The 20,129-nt window shown below is 39.4% G+C and overlaps 1 protein-coding gene across 30 annotated transcripts in view; it reads right to left on the bottom strand.

Moving 5' to 3' along the window:
* The window catches only part of LRRFIP2 (LRR binding FLII interacting protein 2), a 110,381-nt gene that overhangs the window by 28,331 nt on the left and 61,921 nt on the right, over positions 1–20,129 (bottom strand). For 7 of the 30 annotated variants that reach the window (XM_044934336.1, XM_025272730.2, XM_025272738.2 and 4 more), the window contains 9 exons: positions 19,269–19,319; positions 19,145–19,189; positions 18,255–18,302; positions 17,741–17,797; positions 15,457–15,525; positions 13,093–13,182; positions 7,406–7,450; positions 5,919–6,035; positions 2,899–2,970 (listed from right to left, as the gene is read on the bottom strand). In XM_044934336.1, coding sequence (XP_044790271.1) covers positions 2,899–2,970; positions 5,919–6,035; positions 7,406–7,450; positions 13,093–13,182; positions 15,457–15,525; positions 17,741–17,797; positions 18,255–18,302; positions 19,145–19,189; positions 19,269–19,319 — 594 coding nt within the window. The remainder of the gene's footprint in view (positions 1–2,898; positions 2,971–5,918; positions 6,036–7,405; positions 7,451–13,092; positions 13,183–15,456; positions 15,526–17,740; positions 17,798–18,254; positions 18,303–19,144; positions 19,190–19,268; positions 19,320–20,129) is intronic. The other 23 variants (XM_025272736.2, XM_025272744.2, XM_044934338.1 and 20 more) reach the window with 10 other exon arrangements.

Below are 20,129 nucleotides of genomic sequence, written 5' to 3'. Positions count from 1 at the left end.
CTTATGACCCAACACTTCTATTTCTAGGTAATCTGCCCAAGGGAAATGAAAAGATATATCTATACAAAAAACTGGACACAAATGTTTGCAGCAGCATTATTCATAATGGATCCAAACTATAAACAATTCAAATGCCTATCAACTAATAAATGGATAAACAAAATGTAGTAAATCTATACACTGGAATGTTACCCAGCAATTTTTACATATACACACACAGATGCATGTTATGGCATGGATGAATCTTATGACATGGATGAAAACATTAAGTAAAAAGTCAATCACAAAAGACAACACTGACTAGTGGTCTGGGAGTGAAGGAATGGAGAACAACTGCTGATTAGTATGGGGTTTCTTTCTGGGGTAATGAAAATACTGTAAAACTGGTGATGTCTGTGCAACTCTGTGACTATGCAAAAAAAAAAAAACCACTACACTGTACACTTTAAATAGGTAAATGTTATGGCATGTGAATTTTATCTTAATAAAGATACACAAACACATACACTTAACTGTTTGCAAATCAGGAGTATATTAATGTTTTGGGGTTTTTTCCCAGAAAAAATGAACAAACTTTTAGGCCAACCCCATACAGTGCAGAATTTAGAATGATTCTGATCCATCTTAGAGACAAATAGCAAAAATGAAAAAAAAAAGATAAAGAAAAGTCATCCTCACAACTCAGTCCCACACAAAATGGGGTGTGACTACATGAACACCAGAATCTGAGGCAGTGTAAGCAGCAGCTGCAAGGATACAACATATAAAATAAAACTGACATAAAAAGTATGGAAGTCACTTTTCTTTAAACAACAGACCACAGAGGACTAGTTTAAGTGTCAAGGTAGTTTTAATGATTTTAATCTAGTTCACACAGTGATACCCATAAGGAATTAGTTTACTTAAATGTATCTAAGGAATTGATTTTCAGTGTAGGTTCTAGACTAGAAGCAACATTATCATCTAGGACCTGGCTAAAAACGCAAATTTTCAATAACCCCATCCTAGACTTTTTGAATGAGAAAATCTGGGAGTAGAGTCCAGCAATCTGTGCTATTAATGAGATCCAGGTGACGATGGATGGAAGTTGGAGTGGGAAAACACCCCTCACAGGCAGACGTACTTGAGAATAATGTCATAAGCAATGCCCCAGCATTCCTTTTTAACAGGATACAGGTACACCAACAACCACTGTGCTTTGACCACCAACTGGATGATTTCCTAAATGATTTTTTTCTTCTGTTTAAAAGACTCATTTCAAGGATAAACATAATCTGAAGTCAAGTTCAATTATACACTAACTATGAATTAAGAAAAGGGGTCTTATCTATTCAGTTTCAAATAAGGTGAATCTGTTTTCTGTATCCTTCAAAGAATGCAATAAATGGTAGGTCAAAAAGAGGAAAATGTTCAAAATAAAATGAAAAACAAGAATTCCTCTGAATCATTTGCTTTCCTGATACATTATGTTACATTCAATACTTTAAAATGAATGTACTGATTGAAAAGTCCTGAATTTGTTCCCTTGATCTAAGATATTTCCAAGTCATAGCTCCAAAACTTGAAGATGAGAGCAATAAGGCTACGAGAGCACATAGGCACCCTAACTGGGATTCTCCTGATGGTCACCAATGCCCACACACGGCTGTCCGTGGAGTCCAGGCGCCCCAGGAATGCTCTCCACGGGCTTCCCCCCTCTTTCTGGTCCTGAGTCTTAACTGTGTGCCTCTGGGCCACAATCACCTGCATGAAGGTTCTGGCTGGTAGTTGGCCCAAGTCCAGTCATGCCAGGGCAGCTGAGCAAAGCCTTTGCCTGTTAGGTTCATACCGTGCTCCTGGGGCAGCAAAGCCTTTGCCTGTTAGGTTCATACCGTGCTCCTGGGGCATTGCCCAAGTCACCTTTCTGAATGCCTTGTTTACACATTTTTAGAGGCCTGGTGTCTATGTTAAATAGGGAACTGCCTGTGTTCAGAGAAACTTACAGTAATTCATAATATTAGACCTGGACTTCTTAAGGAAACACAGGGAAGAGCATGATAATCAAGTGCCATTTATAACTAAAAGGTCTGCCACACACCTATACTTCTTTGGAAAACTGGTAGCCATTCCTGCCACCATTTAAAAAGTGAATGTGTTAGTCGCTCAATCGTGTCTGACTCTTTGTTACCCCATGGAATATAGCCTCTGTCCATGGAATTCCCAGGCAAGAAGACTGGAGTGGGTAGCCATTCCCTTCTCCAGGGGATCTTCCCAACCCAGGGATTGAACCTGGGTCTCCTGCATTGCAGGGAGATTCTTTACCATTTGAGCCACCAGGGAAGATCCCTATTTAAATTTACCTCCAAATTCTTTAAGGCACTGAATGTGTGTAACTCTTTTTGACCTATATGTAAAAACAACACCAAAACACAGTCCTCATGCTTTAGGGTCTTTCCACCACAGGGGTTATTTATGGTAATGCTCTCTCTCTCAGACGCTTCTTCCTCCTGTTTCTAACACTGACTGCATTTGGTGACAGAAATAGGCAATGCTCTTTTATTTAGCTTGCAAGAATTTTAAGGTTTAATTCTCAATAAAAAAAATATTCTTAGAACATTTCTTAGGTTTTTGCCTAACTCAATTTCGTAAGGCTAAGACACAAGGGATATGTAAGTATTTTACAAGGTTTAAAAACTGAGGCCGGCTATCTTTTGCTGAATGTTCCACAAACTACACCACACACGTAAATATCAGCAGAGACTGGAAGTTCGCCTTTCACTGCAGGTTAAGCACATGCTTGAAAGACAAACACTGTTAGTAAAGCCATGTGCAGTGGGGTTAAGAGAACCCGTGAAACCACCGTTACTGACACTTCTGCGCACAGAGAGCATGCTTGGGCTGCAGAGAGGGCCCTGATACCTTTAGTTCTTTAAGCCCCTGCATGTATCTCCCTTCTACATCCTGAATCTGGTCCTTAAGGTCATAGATATCCTGCAGGACATAGGAATGAACCATTGCATAAAACCACACATGCAAAGTCTCAAAGGATTCATGAAAATGTGAATTACTTCTGAATAGACCAGACCAAAAGAAGAGAAGTCACAGTACACAAACGTGGCTGCCACTCCGAACAGCACAGGTGACGGTAGGGCTGGGAAGGCCCTAGAGTAATCAATTCGACAGAGTAAAAATTTTCTTGGCATTGACTCCTGTTGAAGCAATATTAGCAAACGGGGGCAGGGCTGTGTATGGACAAAAGCTGTTGCTTATAACAGTTTTTAAAACACAATTTTGAAAATTGTATAAATCATTTAAATAATTTTGAGTATAACACTTCACCGAGAACTAGTAAAATATGCAGCAAATTAATTACAAGCTGAAAATTTTACTGAGTTATGCAGAAGTTTTTAAAAAATGTAAAACTAGGTATGAACAAAGTTGTCTTCCAATGACTTGGTTATTGCCCACAATTCATTTGGGAGGAAGAGAAGTAAAGGGAGGGAAATGAAACACAAACCTTTTTAAATACAATGTCAAATGAGACAGTCTATCCTGAGGACACCATTTAAATGATGAGAAAAGTCTTTGCTCCAAATGTTACCATAATCCTTATAAAAAAAGTAAAGCAGGTCAAATTTTAAATGGAAAATATTGTCTCCCTTGTACCCAACCTTGCTACGTAAGATCTATTCTGGATGGTTGATTTAGGTTGGAAATAACAGCTACAGGCCCTTGAAAGTAACTCTACAATTACAGGCAGGAACAATGGCCCACTGCACAGAGTTACATCATATAAACATTGCCCCTGCCTCTTCATTCCCTCACCGGTGGGCTTGTCTTTTACTCCTCGGTTCCCTCAACAGACATTTATCAAGTGCCTATGCTGTGCTGTGCTTAGTCGCTCAGTTGTGTCTGACTCTTTGAGACTCCATGGACTGTAGCCCGCTCAGCTCCTCTGTCCATGGGGATTTCCCAGGCAAGAATACTGGAGTGGGTTGCTATTTCCTTCTCCAGGGGATCTTCCCAACCCAGGGATAGAATCCAGGTCTCCTGCACTGCAGGCAGATTCTTTATTGTCTGAGCCACCAGAGAGTGCCTACTAAGAGCCAGATACTAGGACATACAAGCTCATTTCCTTCCAAGAGGTTGTAAATGGCAGCACAAGCTGAGTTGGACGCTGGAAGGCCCCATCCTCCTGTCTTTCGCTGGACTAGAAAACAGCACTTAAAGGCAAGAGCTGAGCTTCCTTACTTTGCGCCCCCCATGCTTCTGCCTGGTACTAAAAGCTCAACAACACGGGCCCCTTCAGAGTCAGAGCCAGCGTGGCCTGGGCCGCCTCCTGCACAGCCACTGCCGCTGCAGCAGTCCCCTAGCCTCTGCTGATCCTCAGCCCGCTGTACAAGCTGCCCATATCACACAACGGACTCCTGCTCCTGACGGCCTGCAATCTGACTGGGTCACCCACGGTCCCTCCCGCTTCCTCTACTGTGTCGGGGGAAGGGGCACCCACCTCCCCCCAACCTTATCTGGACATTCCTCTCACCCACTCAGGCACTTTCTGTTCAGTTATTCCTCTCCTTTCTTAACTTCATGGTCTCTCTCTACTGGCTCAATCCAACCAATGAAAATAATAACTAAGGCTGCCTTTAAAAGAAAACAAAAACCCTCTCTTAACACTATTGACCAATCAACTTCCAGCCTCCAACACTCTCTTCACAGGAAGCTGCCTGCATTTCCTCCCATTAGTTTTGACTTGCACATCTCCTCCCCACTGTTCAACCACAGAGGAACAGTTCCTGCCTCCAAGGTTTCTTCCAGCCTGTGGTCAACCTTTAGGAATGCAAATCCGATAGCAGCGCTTCCCTGCTTCATATCCCACTGTTGTCAGGGTGAACCTGAATTCCTTTCAGGGGGCCACACAAAGTGTTTTGAGATGTGGCCCATCATTACTCCTCCAGCCTTCTCTCTCATCCATTACGAATCCCCACTTTCCATCCTATCCTCTGGCAACTCTGCTACACAGATAACCTTCTGGTTCTCTGAATTTATCAGAGAACACCTTCACGCTTTGGCTTCTTTGCCTGGTTACTTTTTACTGTTCCTTCACTCCTTGTCTCCTCTGAAAAGCCTTTCATTATCTCTTCCAATTTAGACGATGCTTCTCTGAATTCCCTTAACAGCCTTACTCTTGCTACTATGGTAGTACCACACCACCTGGCTTTACTGGTTTATATCCACTTGTCTTCCATGAAACAGTGAATTCCTCAGGTTTCCAAAGTATGTTTTACTGCCTGAACCTATGCGGCCAAGTGCTCGATAAACGCTGAATGAATGAATAAATGCAGTTTTTATTACTACCCTTGCCCCGTTCCTCACAAACAGCATGCTCAGCAAATAGACATTCACAGACATCTTGAAAGGGTTATTAATGAGACTGGAGGCTCAACTAACGGGTTAAATGAGCTTTCATTACTCAGGTATTTCTGTCACCCCAAATATTATCATAGTTGTCTTATCATGAAACTGAGCGATAACTGTATTCAAGCAGCCAAATAATACTATAATGGCTCAAAAGACTAATAACCCCCAAAGTCTGGTTCCCTGTACATCCACATATTTTCCATCTAAAATGTGGCCAATTATTTGAAAGGATGACTTTTACATACATTAGAAAGTTTTTTTGGCATTTGTAAACTAGCAGAGCTCATTCCAAATACCATCAAATCTTCAGGAAAGAGAACAGAAGAGAATTAACTAATCTCCTTCCTTTCAGACCCTAGTCACATTCTTGAACTGTATTAACAATTTTTTTTTTTTTAAAGAACTCATACTTCTTGCCTTCCTACCAAGTCACATTAAATATTAAATGGTTCTAGTATACTACAAAGAAGCCAAAAATAAAAAATGTTTATAAAAAGCAAACCAAAATGGCGGTTTACCCGCAATTCACTTAATGAGGTGTCTGGGTCTATTAAGCTGCTGGTATCCCCGCTTCCTCGCCTGGATGAGTTTCCACTTAGAGGGGTCGTCGCTGAGGCAGAATTTCGAGATGAAGGCTAGAGAAAAAGACAGATGACACTTTTAAGTCTTAGTTCTTTAAAAATAAATTGCTGTGGAAGCTAAAAGTGGGGCAGGGTGACAGGAAGAGCTCTAACACAGTGTGGATAAGAAGTCACCGAATGCAGTCCACAAGCAATTCAGACTGGCCTTGGTGGGCGGGGGGAAACGGGGGTTACCCAGAGATGGGCTCAGACATACTCAGCACAACTGCGTTTGCTCACTCTTTTGGAATCTAGGATTCATAATCACTAAGAAGGAAACAGTTCGTTTGAAGAGTTGTCTGTTTTCTAAGTTTATCTTTACTGTACTGTAAACAGCGCTGGGGTGAGGACATCAGCTTGATTTTGAACAGTTCCAGAATGCTCTGTTGGTATGCTAATTATTAGGTTCCTGAAGCTGCTTCTTTAGAACCTTTTCTTTTCCCAACACTTTGTTGATAAAAGCTGGAGACACTGTCTGCAGCTGAGAGCAACAGCATTTTGCCCTCAGCTGTGGATGATGCTCCTGAATTAATAAACGGCAGAGATTTGGGCAGACAGTTCAGCAGACAACTAGCCACATGCGGCGACTGAGCACTTGGAATGTGACTGGTCCAAACGGAGAATTCTTCCTCAGGTGTGAAATACACACCAGGTTTTGAAGTCTTGATGTGGATAAAAGCATGTAAAATATCTCACTGATAAGTTTTCATGTTGATTATGCTTAAAATATTTTGGACATAGGGGTTAAATAAAATATATCATTTGAATTAATTTTATCTGTTTCCTTTTACTATTTTAGTGTGGCTGCTAGAAGATTCACATGTGGCTTACATTTGTGGCTTGCATTATATTTCTACTGGACAGAACTGGCATATCACTGGGGGCATAGCAAAAAATTAATCCAGATAATTTTCTAGGATGACTTTCTAAAAATGTTTCTAGAAGAAAGTTAGAGACTTTTTTTTTTAAGAACACAAAGCAACTCCTGAAAAGGAATTATTTCACTTCAAAGAAATAATTTATCTATACAGGAAAAAGAAAGAAAACCTTCAGAGTCTGTCACCACCATTCCTAAAGACACTTCCCCATTTCCAGTGTGTAATGGTTTCTTCTCAGGATGAAATTCTAGAGGACTGAAAATCAAAAGAGCAGCCACAAGTTTAAGAGGTGACATGCAAGGAAATAAAATGCAGTCTGTCTCCTCTCTTCCCAGGGCTTCACATGATTCAACTGCAGAGGAATTTGGGGGTTAAGGACAGGAAGTAGATGAAGAAAGGAAGAGTAACTCCATGAGTTAAACTGTTGTAAAATCAAGAATAAAATAGTAGTGGAAAGTAAGCTAGTGACCTCGAGAACTTAATTTCTTTAGGAATTTATATACTCACCCTTGTGTAATTTTCAGCATACTGTTTATCAGATTTTTCATCCAACTAGAAAAGAACAGAGATAAAAATCAGAAAAGATGTTGAGCCTTTTGATTTTTTTAAGGGGGAAGAAAAAAAGAAGTGACACCATTTGAGTTCTCCAAGTTCAACTGATATTTGGATCCTAAAAGTAAACATACTAAAACTGAAATAAAAGTTGGGACACAGAAGACAAGATGTTAACTTCAATTCTTATTCAAGGAAGACAGTGTAAGCAAGCTATCCTTATGAAAAAGGTTAGAACTTTTCCATAGATTTTTCTTTTCATGGTATTTGAAACAATTAAAAGAAAACTACATATAAATGTAAACTCTAGCATTGCAAAAGTTACACACACACAAAGATACTCATACATGTCAGAAGAAAAAGTCTGATAAAACCAAAAGCCAATAAACTTTATTACATTATTAGTACACAGGACACACAGATAAGGCTAGCACACTTAGCCAAAAAAGTTCAGACTGGACTACAGCATGTTAAATGTATCCTCAAAAACATTCTCCACAGTCCGAGGATTTGGTTGTATGCTTCTTGTTTTTGCTTTTTAACTAATATATGCACAAGTATCTAAAAAAAGAAAAAAATCAGACAGCACAAAGGGCATGTGCTTCCCTCAAGGGCAAATCTACTCCCAAGTCTTTACAAAACTCTAACAGTGGTGTCCCAAGCACATCCCATATATTCTCTTTTCCCTCACCATGTTTCAGAGATTAGAGAAAGTATTTTTCTTCATGGCATTTATCACTCCCTGACCCCATGATACTTACTAATCTACTTATTATCTGATCTCTCTCTTTAATGTAAACTTCATGTCTGTATGTTCTTTTCTGTATTCCTAACACCAAGAATAGCACCTGGCATACAGAAGGACTGAGAACTTGTCAGATGAGTGAATAAATGAACTACACTTCTTCTGCGCCTACAGGCTGACCTCATTTAACAGTTGCGTAGTATCCTACTGTCTGGAGATGGCATAACTAGCTATCCTCTCTCACAGACAGGCCTTACAGTTGTTTCCGTCAATGTTTCGAGAAGAGAAGGACCTTAAAGGTCTCGCCTAAAACTCTGACTGTACAGCTGAGGAAAGAGAAATTTTAGATCTTGCTGAAGGATGAACAACTAAATCCCAGAGCTGGATCCAGATCTGAGTTTTGTCAATTTTTTCCTATTATTTACCTGTATATACTGTCTCAATTACCACTAGGGAGAAAAAAAATCACAGAGAAATTTAACTAAATGAAAACATACCCAGACCCCAACTTCTAGACCAATAATCCTTCCAGCCCAATCTAGAGAAGAGATTTGAAAACTGTCCTCAGTTAATTATTAAAACACAAAACATCATTATTTCTGGCTCAGTTCAGATCACTTCACTCTAACTTCCTCATATTTGAAAGTTTTCCTTTTTTAAAAATTACATTTATCATGTTCATTTTCTGTCTCAGTAAACACCTTTTTCTATAAGTACTAAATCAGAACATAAATCCTGTCTTAGCCTTTGAATTATTTTTGCTGCTTCTTACTACAATACCGTTAAAAAAGAATGGACATTACTTCATTTTGACTTCTTAAAGTCACATATGAAGGGTCTTAAACAAGCAGTAACAATAGTTTTTCATGTTGGCAAATACCGCCATAAGGAATTACCTTCCTCATGTCTATACTAGTAAAAATATATTGCTTAATATTTAACGTGTTATTCCTCAGAACAAAAGAAACACTACATCTAAATAGACTGCCTTATTCTCCTTAGAGTACCTTCCAACTCTCTTCTAATGAGTTAAAGAGAAAAACAGGCAGCATTCAGAAACAATCTTCCAGGTCCATCTGAAATTCTGTCCCTTAAATCGCTCTCAAACAAATGACCCCCAACCCATCCATTTCTTAACAGGCAGACACCTGAGCGAAATCTTACAGTTCAGAGGGGGCATCAGTGACCCAGTCGACCACAGGGCTGATTCTCCTGCTGTCACTCTCCTCTGACAGGACTGCCGCAACCCAGGCTGACCACGTGCCAAGCTTCAGACTGCGGAGCAGCAGAAGCGCTGAGAGCAGCCCCACCACAGCCCGGTTGTTTTGGCTGCAGCGACTTGGCCAGAGACTCCCCAATTCTCCTCCTCATGCTGTGTTATGCCAGCCTTCCATTTAGACAAAAAGCGAGCTGAAACCTGGTATTCTAAATGCCCAGGAGGTCCACAGAGCTGCACTGCAACAAGAAGCTAGTGTTCAAAATGATGACCCAAAGACTCCACCAGACCCTGGCAAGGGTCTTAAATGGAATAAAATGGAGTCATATTTAATATGCTAAGGTATAAAAGAAGGAAATGCTGCTGGTAAAAGGGTACAAACTTGCAGCTGTAAGATAAATAAAGTCTGAGGATCTAATGTAAAACATGGTGACTATGGCTGATTTTTCAAAAATTGTTTATGAATAACACAGAAAAAATGAATACGTAGTAATATGAAAAGTCAGAAAACAAAGGCTCTATATATAATACTATATGGTCACAATTTTGTAAAACAAGCAAATTAAACTGAGATAGAAAAGAAGACTGAAAATAAATCATTAGTAAAGACCTCAGAACTTGCTTATGAGTACTGACGACAGCTTACTATTCTCAAAAACTTTCAAGTACATGTTATGTCATTACATTCCTAAATAATTAAATACGTATTTTTCCAATCGAGAAAAGGGTTTCCTTGATAGTTGGAAATGGAAAGCTAGCTAACAGGCTTGTAATATTTTACATTCATGTTAATCTGCAAAGAAGAGCACATGATGGCAAACTTCACTGCTGCTTTCAAGAATTTCAAATTATCAACCAGTAAACAAAGTGTCAACTGTCATCTTTTCTATATTTCGGTGATAAATGCTTTTATCTTATCTATGTCTGGGAAATCTGAAAATGCTTTGCTCTTAACATCATAGAACACAGATCGTTTCTCTTTAAGTCCAAACTCCATGATTATTTGTTGAAATTAGCACATGAAAAATATGTGTCCGACTCTGTGCGACCCCACAGGTGGCAGCCCACCAGGCTCTGCTGTCCCTGGGGTTCTCCAGGCAAGACATTGGAGTGGGTTGCCATTTCCTTCTCCATTCTTAGAATACATATCTTGTCAAATCTTTGAAACCCTCTGTTTCAAAGAAAGGTATTTCTTATTCTCAGATGAAGAGGCCCATTGGCCTTGTCTCAGCATATGACTACTGTGACCGATAATTCTGTCCTACTAAAATGGTAAAACATAACAGAATTTTTTTGAATGGAAACAGAATTTTAGTTGTGAATACATTTTAATACCGTCATTTGAAAGTGTTATTTAGAAATAGAAAGAGTTGTTTAGAAATAAAGATGCATTTTGTTCTAAATTATATTTCTCTTTTAAAAGAACACTGGAGATTTGATACAACTGAGCTATGCATATATGATATGGAGAGCCACTTTCAGCAAGCAGCAACCCTTCTGTCACCTATATCATAAATCTAATATAATGTGTGATCAAGAGATAAGAGTATTATATTAAGGCATTTGAACAAACTTTATTATTTTAGGCTGTGCCAAGAGGCAAAATTAAGGATATTACATAGGTACTTAGACAACCATTCAGGAAAAAAAAAAATCACTGCGGCTCATAGGCTATAAAACAGGGTGCTGGCCAAGTTTACCAACTAACGCTCTGGAGAATCTTGTGCTTATGTTATAAGGTGCACAGCATGACTTGATATACATATGCAGAGCCTACATGGGGGCTTCCCTGGTGGCTCAGTGGTAAAGAATCCACTTGCCAATGCAGGAGATGCAGGGTTTGTCCCTGGATCGGCAAGACCCCCTAAAGAAGGAAATGGCAACCACTCCAGTATTCTTGCCTGGGAAATCCCATGGACAGAGGAGCCTGGCAGGTTATAGTCCATGCGGTTGCAAAAGAGCTGGACACGACTTAGCGACTAAATTAACAACAAGAAGCCTATATACATGTGTATCAAATCCAAATCATTAGTTATATATCTTAAATATGTATAATTTTTATTAAAATGTGTAGATAAATAAAAATAATTACTGGGAGAAGAGTTTTATTTGATTAGAAGCAGCAGTGGAAGACTTTAAAAATAAAGTCAATCTTTTCACTTCTGTATAAGTTACTAAAATAAATTGCGAAGAAATAAATGTAAGGAGGACCTAACCAGTAACTCAGACATCACATTAGGTGCTAAACGGACTCAAAGTTTTTAAGAGAAAGAGTGTACATAACAAATTAAACTGATTATATCTATGAAAAAACAGGTTAATAAGCAAATTAATAAAATAGGCAATATTTCAGGGGAAGGACCTGGGAGCCAGTCTTCTAACTTGGGTGCAAAGAGATTCTTTGATCTGATGAAAGCCAAGACAGGGGCTGTTGCTCAGCCAGCTTTGAGAGCCAACAATCTGGAACACTTGAGGACCACACTTAGAATTGTTTTCTAGGATCAGCCATTCAGAAGTAGCTATTTAAATACAATCTGTGATGTGCTAAATGTAAAGAACTATCTCTTCATTAAAAAAAGGGTCTAATTTTTTGTTAAGAAACTCTGCCTCATCTGCTTCAAAGAGTTGATAACTAGAGCAGTTGTTGGTTCAAGGGCAAAACAACACAAAAACAACACTAATGTCAGCAACAGAGAGGTGTTACAGACAGAAAATCAGGCTGTTAGAAATACCAGGCAGGTAGACTTCTGTTGCTGTGGGTTCCTTCATTAAGGTAAATGCCTCCAGGCATTTCTACCGGACACTCTTTCCTAAATGCAGTTCCCAAGGAATGTGAGGGCTTCCCAGGTGGCCCAGTGGTAAAAGAATCTGCCTGCCAATGCAGGGGATTCAGGAAACACAGTTCGATCCCTGATTGGGAAGATACCCTGGAGGAGGAAACGGTAATCCAATCTAGTATTCTTGCTGGAGAACTCCATGGACAGAGGAGTCTGACAGGCTACAGTCCATGGGGTCGCAAAGAGTTGGACATGACTGAGCACAGAGCACACAGAATGAAGTGAAAGCGACGGGCAGGCACTTCTTCAAAAACAACGCCACAATCCAAATGTTTACATCTATTCGGATTCTTCCCAGTTATGGCAAATTAGTGACATTTTACTAAGTAGTGGATTTTATTGTTCAACCTTCAAAGTCCACCTAAAATTTATAGATTCACCAAAATGAAAAGAGAAGAAAAATTTTTAGACCGATCAGGAATATCTAAATATGGGAAAGGTATTAGATGGTTTTAAGGAGTTTTTTATCCTTTTGTTAGGTCTGATACAATAAATAAGAAAAAAGTTCTTAACTAGAGAGGCATACTGAACTATTTATTGGGAAATGGCATGATGTACGGGATTTGCTTTAAAATAATTCAGGAAAAAAAGGAGGGAAAGAAGAAGAAACAGATGAAACAAAATTAGCAAAATATCAATAATTGTTCGGGCTGCTTCTGGAAAATTTCCATAGGAAAAATTGTTTAAAAAAATAAGAACATATCAATGTATACATTTTGAAACAAAACAAAAAACTATTCAATGCTAGTGTACTCAAATAAATTAAATTCTGATTTTAAAATAGCTACTGTATTAGCTGTTAGTCACAAGCCTGAGACAGTGGGTCCCCATGCACTGCACTCACGCTGGTCAGATCTGGGATGCTCACGTCATCCACGTCGGAGACGACGCTCCCCCTACGATTGGAGCGACTAAAATAATCAGCGGCAGAAACCTTTCAGTTAGAAGAAAATGAGATGCTTTAAAATTAAGGAGAGAGAGAAGAAAACGATAAGAACATTGTCATATGAGGGGAAACCTTTTTTGTTGTGTGATAAAGTATCAAGAAATGAAATGAGGGAAGTGCTGTTGATTACCTACTCAAGAAGGTAAGAAAGAAATGTAACGGGTTCCAAAATGACATCACAGCTCCCTAAAATAAACTCTTATTAATTTTAGTCAGAGTTCTATGCTATAGAGATCATCATCTACTGCCTGAAAAGGAGCATCACCCTCACCACGAGGGATTCTAGGATAGCATTTACCTAAAGCCTCTACTATTTTCCACAAATATCTAATGCATTGTAGCTGTCGACTCTGTTAAGCACATATATGCTGAATGCAGAACTACCTGCAGAGTATTTATTGTGCCTTTTACCCAGTTTCCAGTTTCCTCTTTTTCATACTTCTCAGGACCAGGAACTGTAGAACAAAACAACGAAGGAACCACACTGGTGTCGTTCTGTCCCTAAACACAACAGTCTCTTTCTACCTTAGCCGTTGGCACTGGCCTAAGAACTCTCAGCTCAAAGCTCACCTCCCTTGGAGACGCCTTCTCTGATCACCCCATCCCGAAGGGACACACACTCCACTCAATGTCCTCTATCATATCACCTGCTTTTTCTCTTCACAGTCTCTAGGTTTACTTTCTCCTTTTGTTCCTTCCTTTACCAGTTTTTTCCCCCTATTTCTTTCATTAGGATGTAAGCTCCATGAAGTCAGTAATCTGGCCTGTGTAGCATACCACATTATTCCCAGCAATTAACACAGTGCCTCATATATAACTGGTACTCACTCTATAAGCATTTGTTGAATTAAAAAACAATGAACATTTTTTTCTTTTTATTGAAGTATAATTGCTTCAATCAATGAACATTTGTTACCTCACTCATCAGCTACTGCTTACCTCAGCTCTGTCTGATTACCTCACTCAAAAACTCTTCTCTTCCAGAAAGGAATCTGGAAGCCCATCCACACAGATGCCTTCTTTAAGGCTTACAAATATGAAGTTTTATGAAGAGCTGAGATGATCATACAATAGTATTCTTGTTTACAGTAATAGTAATGCAACTTAAATTTACATATAATACTATAAAGGTACCCACCATCTCAGAATTTCGATAGTTCATTTATGTGATATATTAAGCCTACCTACAAAGACAGTTATTACATGCTCATTAAAGAAATAAAGAAATAAATAAAAATAATAAATAAAGGAATCACTATTAACGCAACTAATAGGTTGGAGCAACGGTCCAAGCCCCTGCCCCTTCCACTCCATCACTTCCCAGGGTGTTTGAGGGCGGCAGGGACTGTTCTTTCCTCTTCAGCCATGATTATGAGCATTACCTGGCTTGCCAAGGAACCAAAACTGTCTTAGTTCAATCACTGTATTTCTGGCAACAAAGCTCACAGACTTGCTGTTCCCCTTGTCCAAGAAAAACTTGGGTTCACAATCTTTCACAAAACATGACTCAAAGTAAATGGCCTTCTAATTTCTTAACGGAATTATAGCCTCTATAGCCTCTCAGTTATTGGGCTCTCTTTTTTTCTTTTAGCTCTAAGCTGACACACCATTCTCCTCAATGTAATTTTCAAATCAATTCTTAATATAGAAAAAATGTCATCCGCTCTCTGTAAAATTCCTTGCTTCATCAAAAAAAAAAAAATAACCTGAAATCATATAATTTATGTTCTAACGTAGCTATTTCTTACCTTTACAATTGTAACTCTAGTTGAATTCTAAGACAATATTTTTAAATTTTGCCATCAGCAACTCAAAAAATTCACAGGTCTTAAAAGACATATAAACAATAGTTAAATACATAGCAAAGAAAACTACTAATTAATGGCAGCATGATTTGTAATCCAAAGTAATGAGTTTTAAAGAATGTGGAAACATTAATCTTGTTTGAGGATTTTTTGTTTTTGGTGAACTGTGCATATACATGCATGTGCATAAAACAGCAACAAAGAATAAAAAGTGAAAATCTGTCAAGTACATAATGACTAGCACATAAGAGGTGTCATTAGGAAAGCTTACACAGCCCAATGAGAAAATGTATTCTCAGGAATACATTTCTGAAGGTAAATTATTCATATAAACTAAATTTGAAGAGAATGCTCATTTTGTCAAGTGCAAATTTCAGTTTGCAATAGATTTCATGTGATCACACAGTGTTGCAATTTTAAAACTTATTAGATGTGTTTGCATGCAAAACACGCTCACCACGCTGTCCCTTCGCCCACGGCTGGCACAACCAGAAGACGCAATGCTTGCAGTGTCATCGTCGAGAAACTACGGACATTAAAAGCAGATAATGACAAAGATGCAGTTTCACCACAGGTATATGGTCTTCCCATGACCATAAGCACAGGAAGGCAGGCTTTGGGAAACACGCAAATGCTCCCTATGAGTATTGATTGTAATTAGCACCACTACTGAGCACCATTAAACCAAAAGGCTGTTTTGAGGCATAATGAATAATCACCCAAAACCAAAAGATAGTTCCAAAGAGCACAAAGATTAAAATAGTATTTACTTTACCTTTTAAGTTACATGAAAGAAAAAGGGGGGTGAAGCATGACTCTACTAGCCAAAACCTGCTAGGGAGCTCATGCTTTTTAAACCTCTAGGCCCTCTGGGATCCACTGATTACAATGCATTATAATCTTATAATTCATTAAGTCAATAAATACACTGTCTTTTAGTTTGGGAGAGAAAAATAATCTTCTCAAATGAAATAATTTATGTCAAACACAGAATTTCCTACCACCAAGGACACTGAAATGATGATTCCTGTTGTCCTTTATTCACTCCTGCGCAGCACATGGAGGTGTTTCTAACATTACTGCGCAGTCCCCTCGCTCTTTCAGCAGCACTGGAAGACGCACCTTCAGTGTGTGCAGGCTGCCTCCATTCTGACGTCACTAAGGAGCCATTCTGGCATCACTAGGGTAATAAATAACTCTGAGTCCCAGCTTGCAAATGAAATCACATTTAGCCAGCACACAAGGACAAGATTCTATACTTGACTAAAAACATTACCATAAGTTTTTTTTTTTTTTTTTGACAAGGGACCATCACAGTGGGGACACTAAAAATGACATCAGGCTCAAGAATTGCCAAATGGAATTTTATTACCAGGTGGGTTAAAAATAAACTTCCTTCTGTGAAAAAGCTTTTATCTCCTTAAACATCCCTTTAATAACTTTTTGTTAACTGTAACAGTGGAATCCTTGATAAATGTCACTTGGAAATGGCAGGAAAAATGAGTCAAACATATACACAGAAGAAAGCCCATATAACTTGCCTATTCTACTCCACAAAGTAACCTATGCTGACCTTTAAGACACTGCTTAATAACTTCTCCAATTTTAACATCATCAAGAATAACAAGGTGTTTCCTAAAAAAGTCATAATTTTCTATTAAAAACAGTAATTAGCACAGTCTTTTTGGTGGGTAATATGGTAATATATAAATGTACATACTCTTTGGTTCCATCATTTCATGATTAGCAATTTACCATGCAGATCTATCTACTCATATAAGTACACAAAAATATACTTGTATAAGCATGTTCATTGTACAAGTATCTGTTGAAACAAAAATCTGACAACCTAAAAGCTCATCAAAATGGGAGCAATTTTTCAAATGGACAGCCCACGCACTAACAGAATGATGATACATTGCCATTAAAAAAAATGTGCTGACATAAAACTAATCCCCAAGAGGCACTCAGTGGAACTAGAAAGGGACATGACTTATTTTTTAAAATCTTTTAAATGTTCCCCTCCCCAAAAAAGAATAAAATAAATCTTTATATACTGATTTGAAAAGATACTGTGAGTAAAGAAGTTAAGCAGCATTATATACATGAATCACTTCCATACTGTTCAAACGTTATACACAAACAGAGGCTGCATTTGGGGGACAGAAACAGGAGAATAGGGGCAGAGGACTTTTACTTTGTACTTTCCTTAAGCTAATATTACGTTTATAAATTTAAAACAAGTTTTAATACTCTAGAAAGACTGGGTAATTAGAATCATCCCAGTTTCGTGTTTTATGTAGCAATTTTTAAAAAGTTGATGTATTTCATTTCTTCTCTCACTCCACTGATTGAAGGGCTAGGAAGCAAGTGGAATGGTTCAATGTATAAAGTAGAGACGAAAAGGAGAAAGCAAAAGGACAGGGCAGCTAACTCACACCCTGAATTACCACCACTGGGGGGGAAAAAAGAATTTCCAAATGACAGTTACAAATAAATTAAAAACAAAATTCTAATGGCAGTAGATTCAGACTCATACAAGAATTATGTGCTACGTCACATTCATACAGCAACCACCAATTCACACAAATTAGTTCTTGAGTTTGTGTACTGAAGGAAAATGGCAACCCATGCACAAAAGGGTGAAACACACCACACTCCCGATATTCTGAACTGTGAGTACAGATTAATGAACCAATCAGAAGTGTCTACAGAACATGCAAAGAGACCAGGCAGCTCACCACAGGACTGCTTCGGGATGAACTCGCTCTTGATGAGTGAAAACTGTATTCAGATGGCTATAAAGTTTCCAAGAAGACAGGTTTTACAATAACGATCAGCTCCTTTTCCCGCTGGGAATACATCAGTGCCCCTGGACCTGACTCACCCTGGTTCCCAGGTGAAGGTGACTGTTACTCCCCCGGCTGGAGCCCTACTGCTCCTACCCTCATGACCCAGCGGCCCACGGCAAGAGCAAGGAGAGAAGAAGGGGTGCCCCGAGAAGCGCTATTCTCATCCTCTCCCTGAGGAACTAATGAGCCAGAAAAGAGGTTTCTCTGCTTGTACTGCCTTCACACTTGAAGCCTCAGTTTGCAGCAGGCGCCTCCTCACAGCTTGGGGGAGAGTCACAGTTGACAAGCTGATGGGTCACAGCTTGGAGAGTTATTACAGGTCAGATTAACTGGCTTTTTCTTTGTAAGTAAACTGCCCACCTACACCTCGCCCTCCTCACCACCTCCCCCTGCTTGGACTTACAGTTCGAGAACCGTAAGGGTTATATAATCCACCATTATACAATGACACCTGAAGAACAAAGGAAATGCCATTTAGCCATTCAGCATCAAAGTTATTTTCAAAGTGACATAACTTCTCCAAAGTACTCAGTTCCAAAAAAGCTGAAGAATAGTGTTTAAGTGCACAGCCTCCCGAGGTGATAAGACTCATTTATGTCTGCATAAATTCCTGCGTCAGCCTCAGTAAAGCTTCAGGCTCACACTTCATTTCAAACAGCACCACTGGTTACAGCACTGCCTTTCATCACCATGTTATGAAATTAGGAGACATTTGCCAATTTATTCTCTCAAAAGAGGGAAGAAAACAGGTAAGAAAGTGAGCTACACAAAGCTTTGCCGACTGTCATGATACAACTATGCACAAAGCCTCAGGTTCCCGGTCACTAGAAGAGGCCACAACAAAACAAACAGCCTGAAAGCAACCAACTCACAATCGCACATTACACAGAGCGATTGTTTTGGCTTTCGAGTCAGCTGGCTTCATTAGAGCCGAGTATTGATGTGGCCAAGGCCACAGCTGTTCCCCTCCAAAAATACGACATCCCATGCCTAGGCAGCCATCTCACACAAGTATGCCAGTGGAGTGGAACCCATGCAAATCCACCTCCTCTACAGGAAGCCAATTCTAGGCAAGGGCCCGCCAGCAGCCAGCAGTGTCTACCACCGTGAGGGGAAGACACTCTTTACTCCCCGCAAGTTGTGTGCTGTAAGCACAGGCAGCACATTTTGCGGTACACACAGCACTAAAGCCACGTGCCCTTAGCTATTTTGGAGGAAAGATGTCAAGCTAGAGTCAGCACCATGACAATGGCTTCGCCAAGAGTACACACACTGGAAGTGGAAAATACAAACCAGACTGGCACTTCTCAGCAGACCAGAATTTACAGTGGAGGAGGCCTATGGAGAAAGTGCATGATTTAACCCAAAGGAAAGGAACTGGCAGCCCTGAAGGCCCCCCACTCCTCAGGATACTAACCCTGTAGCTCTTGGATGTCGCCAGAGGGTCGCTGTACAGGGAGGAAGACTGCTAAGAAACAAAAACAAAACACAAGCAAGAAAAGAAAGGGAGAACTGGTCTCACAATCATGAAAGCAGAACGCTTATGTTTGTTTTATATTCCATAATTCATAAGTGTTTAAGGCAGTTAAGTACACACAAAGTGCGAAAAACTTAACCATTAGAAATCTCTTTAACTATCAATTTTAAGGGATCAGAAAGAAACACACTTGGAACAGTTTTCTATAAATGTGTTTAAGTCCCACTGGTCTTTGAATGTTAATGTTAGGAGATGAGAGGGCCACCTAAAGCAATGTTCTGGGAACAAGGGCCACGGTACAGGGAGTGTGCAAACCGTGGCCACGCCGCCGCAGTTACCAGCAGCTCCTTGACATCGATGGGCTTATCCTGATGACTGCGGAGCCAGGTAATGAGCTCTGAGTTATTGCTATAAACACTCTTCTCCAAGGGGATTAGAAAACCTGTATTTCAGAACAAGCCATGGGCAAAGTGCTTCAGTTTAATTAGATAAATTATACTGGTCACAGTGAACCCATGCATTAAACAAGGCACAGCATTATTTAAAAAGGAATTAAATCTTTTTTCCTGATGTCATCTCAATACATTTTCAGTTCTTTTTCACTAAGCCCAATCAGACATGGAAAATAAGACTAAATCATGTATGCAGGTTTTGACAACTGAATTATTTTAAATGTACTGTGTGCCATATATTTAATATGCTCTAAATGTACGGTGTGCCAAATGCCTTGAAAGAACAAGAGATTCTCACATTACATAATTACATTCTTTTCATCACACATTTTCTTGGTCATGCTGCTCA

The sequence above is a fragment of the Bubalus bubalis genome, chromosome 21 (assembly GCF_019923935.1).
Source record: "Bubalus bubalis isolate 160015118507 breed Murrah chromosome 21, NDDB_SH_1, whole genome shotgun sequence".
Lineage (NCBI taxonomy): Eukaryota > Metazoa > Chordata > Mammalia > Artiodactyla > Bovidae > Bubalus > Bubalus bubalis.
Note: the sequence above shows the minus strand (reverse complement) of the source record. Positions and strands in the feature narration are given on the sequence as shown.